General features: G+C 35.6%; 1 protein-coding gene across 1 annotated transcript in view; it reads left to right on the top strand.

Annotated features, from left to right (window-relative positions):
* LOC128647386 (melanopsin-B-like) overlaps positions 1-3,950 on the top strand; it is a 144,347-nt gene extending 140,397 nt beyond the window's left edge. The window contains exon 13 of the mRNA XM_053700172.1: positions 3,534-3,950. Within this exon, the coding sequence (XP_053556147.1) occupies positions 3,534-3,950 (417 nt within the window). The remainder of the gene's footprint in view (positions 1-3,533) is intronic.
* Positions 3,951-6,000: the final 2,050 nt, after the last annotated feature.

Consider the following 6,000-nt stretch of genomic DNA (forward strand, 5'->3'; position numbering starts at 1 on the left):
AGCTCTGAGAATTGAATGAAGTTCAAAAATATTTATTGGTAATCTCGCCTCTAGAGCTTTCCAAACCCCTTGTGCTGTCAGAGATCCCCAAACAGCTCCCCAACCTGAGAGACTCTCATCTGTTGTGATCACAGTCCAGGTTGGCCGAACAAAAGAAGCCCCTTGAACTAAACGATGGTGATCTATCCATCATGTCAGAGAGTGTTGTACATTGGGATTTAAGGATATTAATTGTGATATCTTTGTATAATCCCTGCACCATTGATTCAGCATACAAAGCTGAAGAGGTCTCATGTGAAAACGAGCAAAGGGGATCGCGTCCGATGCTGCAGTCATGAGACCTAAAACTTCCATGCACATAGCCACTGAAGGGAATGACTGAGACTGAAGGTGCCGGCAGGCTGCAACCAATTTTAAAGGTCTCTTGTCTGTTAGAGACAGAGTCATGGACACTGAATCTATCTGGAAGCCTAAAAAGGTGACCCTTGTCTGAGGAATCAAGAAACTCTTTGATAAATTGATCCTCTAACCATGTTTCCAAAGAAACAACACTAGTTGATTTGTGTGAGATTCTGCAGAACGTAAAGACTGAGCTAGTACCAAGATATCGTCCAAATAAGGAAACACTGCAATACCCTGTTCTCTGAATACAGAGAGAAGGGCACCCAGAACCTTTAAAAAGAATCTTGGAGCTGTTGCTAGGCCAAATGGAAGAGCAACAATTGGTAATGCTTGTCTAGAAAAAAGAATCTCAGAAACTGATAATGTTCTGGATGAATCGGAATATGAAGGTATGCATCCTGCAAGTCTATTGTGGACATATAATGTCCTTGCTGAACAAAAAAGCAGAATAGTCCTTATAGTCACCATCTTGAAAGTTGGTACTCTTACATAACGATTCAAAATTTTCAGATCCAGAACTGGTCTGAATATGTATTCCTTCTTTGGGACAATGAATAGATTTGAATAAAACCCCAAACCTTGTTCCAGAAGAGGAACAGGTATGATTACCCCTGAAGACTCCAGGTCTGAAACACACTTCAGGAAAGCCTGAGCTTTTACCGGATATGCAAGAGAAAAAAATCTTCTCACAGGAGGTCTTACTCTGAATCCTATTGAATACCCTTGAGAGACAATGCTCTTAATCCATAGATTTTGAACAGAATTTATCCAAATATGCTTGAAAAACCTTAATCTGCCCCCTACCAGTTGAGCTGGAATGAAGGCCGCACCTACATGCAGACTTAGGGGCTGACTTTGGTTTCCTAAAGGCTTGGATATATTCTAATTTGAGGACGGCTTCCAATTGGAGGCAGATTCCTTGGGGGAAGGATTGAATTTTTGTTCCTTATTCTGACGAAAGGAACGAAAACAGATAGAAGCCTTAGATTTACCCTTAGGTTTTTTTATCCTGAGGCAGAAAAACTCCCTTTCCCTCAGTAACAGTTGAAATAATAAAATCCAACTGGGACTCAAATAAATGATTACCTTGGAAAGAAAGAGATAGTAATCTAGAATTACAAGTCATATCAGCATTCCAAGATTTAAGCCACAAAGCTCTTTTAGCTAAAAAAGCTAAAGACATGGATCTAACATCAATTTTGATAATATCAAAAATAGCATCATAAATAAAATGATTAGCATATTGAAGTAAGCGAATAATGCTATATAAGTCAGAATCCAACTCCTGTTGCGCTAAATTCTCCAACCAGAAAGTTGATGTAGCCGCAACATCAGCCAAAGAAATTGCAGGTCTAAGAAGATGACCTGAATATAAAAAGGCCTTCCGTAGATAAGATTCAAGCTTCCAATCTAGTAGATTTTGCTGGTAAAGGATACAATTTTTTAAACCTTGAATAAGGAATAAAAGAAGTACCTGGCTTATTCCATTCCTTTAGAAATCATATCAGAAATAGCCTCAGGAATAGGAAAAAAAACCCTGGAGAAACCACAGGAGGTTTAAAAACAGCATTTAAACTTTTATTAGACTGAACGTCAAGAGGACTGGTTACCTCAATATCCAAAGTAATTAACACTTTTTAATAAAGAACGCATATACTCAATTCTAACTAAATAAGTAGATTTGTTAGTGTCAATGTCTGAGGAAGGATCTTCAGAATCAGATAGATCCTCATCAGAAGAGGATAAATTATTATATTGTTGGTCATTAGAAATTTCATCAACTAAATGAGAAGTTTTTTAAAAACCTTTTACATTTATTTGAAGATGGAATGCAGACAAAGCCTTCAGAATAGGATCAAAAACAAATTCTTAAAAATTTACAGGTATATCATGCACATTAGAAGTTGAAGGAACTGCAACTGGCAATGTACTAATACTAATGGATACACTATCTGCAAAAAAAAATAACCGGAAATGACACACTCGCGTCACTAATGACGCAACAGTGTGAAAGATCTCGGCATCACGTATGACGCCGGAAGTGACAAACTTGCGTCGTAGACGTACTTTTCCGCGCCAAAAAAATTTTCGCGCCAAGAATGACGTAATAAAGTTAAGCATTTGTCGCACCCGCAGGCCTAATAACGCCCGCAATGGCCTAATAACGCCCGCAATTTGCAAAAAGTAGTCAATTGAAAAAAAGACTAAACCCCAGGTTAGAAATAAATTTCATATTTAAAAGATGTTTATAATCCCCAAATATGAAACTGACAGTCTGCAGAAGGAAATACATGCACCTGACTCATGGCAAATATAAGTACAATACATATATTTAGAACTTTATATAAATGCATAAAGTGCCAAACCATAGCTGAGGTGTCTTAAGAAATAAAAAACATACTTACCAAAAGACACCCATCCACATATAGCAGATAGCCAAACCAGTACTAAAACAGTTATTAGTAGAGGTAATGGTAAATTGAGAGTATATCGTCGATCTGAAAAGGGAGGTAGGAGATGAATCTCTACGACCGATAACAGAGAACCTATGAAATAGACCCCCATTAGGGAAATCATCGTATTCAATAAGTGATACTCCCTTCACGTTCCTCTGACATTCGCTGTACTCTGAGAGGAATTGGGCTTCAACAATGCTGAGAAGCGCATATCAACGTAGAAATCTTAGCACAAACTTATTTCACCACCTCCATAGGAGGCAAAGTTTGTAAAACTGAATTGTGGGTGTGGTGAGGGGGTGTATTTATAGGCATTTTGAGGTTTGGGAAACTTTGTCCCTCCTGGTAGGATTGTATATCCCATATGTCACTAGCTCATGGACTCTTGCCAATTACATGAAAGAAATGTATAAAGAATGTAGCAAAGAAAACAAAAGGCAATCAGATTAGCTAAAGCAGAAAAATAGAAAATAATTGCTTAAGACTGAACACTGCTTGGTAGGTTGATTACTAAAGATATATAAATAAATAGATATATAGATAAATAGATGTGTTTTGTTATGATAAATTATAACAATCCTTGATCATATGTTGCTTGTAATATTTTGTATTTTCAGAATCATCTTTCCAACTAGTTTAAATGCATATCTAACTTTATTTATTTGTTTTTGCCAGTTTTTACCAACATTATGTCAATTTGAAAATCCACTTAGAAGATCTGAAAAACAAAGCCCTCAAGAATTTCTCCTTTCCAGTACACTGAATACAGTTTCCTACCCAATTGGTTTTGAAAATATTTCTAAAGATGATGTGACAAATTTCACAAAGCTAACATCCCATGGAGGAGATGTTACCGCAGGGTTGGACTGGATTATTCATGCTACAATCCCACACATAGTCATTATTCCAAGCTCGGAGAGCAACATCTCTGAAGGACAAGAGGCGCATGAAAATGGTGTTGATGAAATTGAAAAAGAAGAGGATGATGAGGATTTTTTTAAATTTCATGTTGACACTACTTTATTGGACCTTGATGGATTAACTTCATCTAGTGATCTTCTTGAAGTTGTTGAGAGGTTTTTATCCAAATAAAAGTAGACTAATTCTTATTTTCTAATAAATCACATCTGCTATAAATATTTCATATGCAATAGGTGACACACAGTGTTATATTTTAATATTTAACCATGCTCAATCACTTTATGATGGTAATTATATTTTTATTACCATTTATCTTCAGTGACTACACTACAATATTTGTTTGCAAATGTGCAGGTAATTACAATTTTCAAATGCAAACTGACATTGTCTAATCCTTGATACGTGTACTGCTTAGATATGGTTTTGGATACCATGTTGACTGTGTTACATGGTAAAGATGAAAATTTCTTTGTTTTGCACTAAAATGTTGAAATGTGCTTCCTCTATGTGAAAATGTTTAAGGTTAATTCCATAAACTATTTTATGAACACATAAACTAGATAAAAACTAATCAAAAACATAAATTATCCTTTTTATTGGGGAAACACTAGCTAGAAGTTTTACTTATATTTTTTATTAGTGTGAAACTCCTTTTAAAATATTATGATTTATACAAATATGTAGATTTGATATATTATTTTTTCAGAGTGTGTTTATTTGCTTTTCATTAACTCATATTTATATTATTGTATGTTATTATGTTAAATTAATTATTCCTTGGAACCATTTTTAAGAGCCACTCAACGTAGCTATTTTTGGCTTCCATAACAAAGGTTTTCCAACTCATTAGAATTTTGTCTGCATATGTTAGCACATCTGTGTTATGTGTTCAATAATTCTAGACCGTCTTGTTTTCCTACATTTGATTGGGTAAACATGTAGGAATATATATGCAACAGCAGTTTTTGCCACCTTTCAATGACCAGGATGAATAAAATAAGAAGCCAATGGGAGAGGTAAGTGTCACAAAACAATTGAGTAATTATCATTAAAGATGTGTTGTATTTTTCATTGCAGTTTCTTTAACCCCTTCGTGCTGGTACAATAGTGTTAACATCAGAACGAAGTTCCGATGTAAACACTATTAGTAAAAATGAAATCATCTGATCGTCAATGTGATCGTGTGATTTCAAGGGGAAGCTGCAGGATGCCGTATATGGTAGGAGGGTTCATTCCGTCCTAATAGCATTAAAGCCCAGCGCAGTTAGAACAGCATTGGCGTGAAGGGTTTAAAATTCCAAACAAGCTAAATGCAGGTATTTGTACAATTGTTGCTATCATTTCCACTGCAATTAACCATTTCCTAATATTTTTAATTTATTTTAAAATAAACATTTTGTTAACATCCAAAAATGTGCCTACAATGATGAACAAATATTCAGATGAGCATATTTCGTTTCTGAAAATGGTGTGTTTTCAATAGTTTAGCATTTTAATAAAACAAAGACATTTTTAAAATATGAACTATGCATATACAAGGGTGACATCCCAGAAAAAAAATATCTAAAGTCCGATTTATGAACATGCGAGCGAACATGATACAATGTAGCGTATCATGTCCGCCGCACATCGATAAATTCTGACAGCATTTATCATTGGTCAAGCAGTTCTTGTAAACTGCTTGTGCTATGCCGCCCCCTGTAGATTTGCAGCCAATCGGACGCTAGCAGGGGGTGTCAATCACCCTGATCGTATAGGATTGGGCAGATTAATGTCCGCAGCCTCAGAGCAGGCGGACAAGTTAAGGTCTAAAGACCGCTGCTTCATAACGGTTGTTTCCGGTGAGCCTGAAGGCTCTCGCAGAAACAGGGGCATCATGCTCCATTTGGAGCTTGATAATGCGGCCCCTAAGATATGATGGGCAAAATAAAGAGGTAAATAAAAGAAATCTTCACTCACAAAATTCATGAAATTATTTTCTGATGCATTGGAGTATCTCTGGTGAATGTTCTCAATGCTATTTGAAAACCATATGATAAAAACAGCCATTTGTATGGCTTATTTTACTGTAAATATCTATTGAAAATATCCAATATATAACCATGAAATGCAATTAAAAAATATCACTCAAAACTAAACACCTGAACAAAAAATTATTTTCATATATGTGGGCTTGCTTAAAGTGACATAAACATTCAAGGTGAAACTGTCATGATTCAGA

This window comes from Bombina bombina, chromosome 2 (assembly GCF_027579735.1).
Source record: "Bombina bombina isolate aBomBom1 chromosome 2, aBomBom1.pri, whole genome shotgun sequence".
NCBI lineage: Eukaryota > Metazoa > Chordata > Amphibia > Anura > Bombinatoridae > Bombina > Bombina bombina.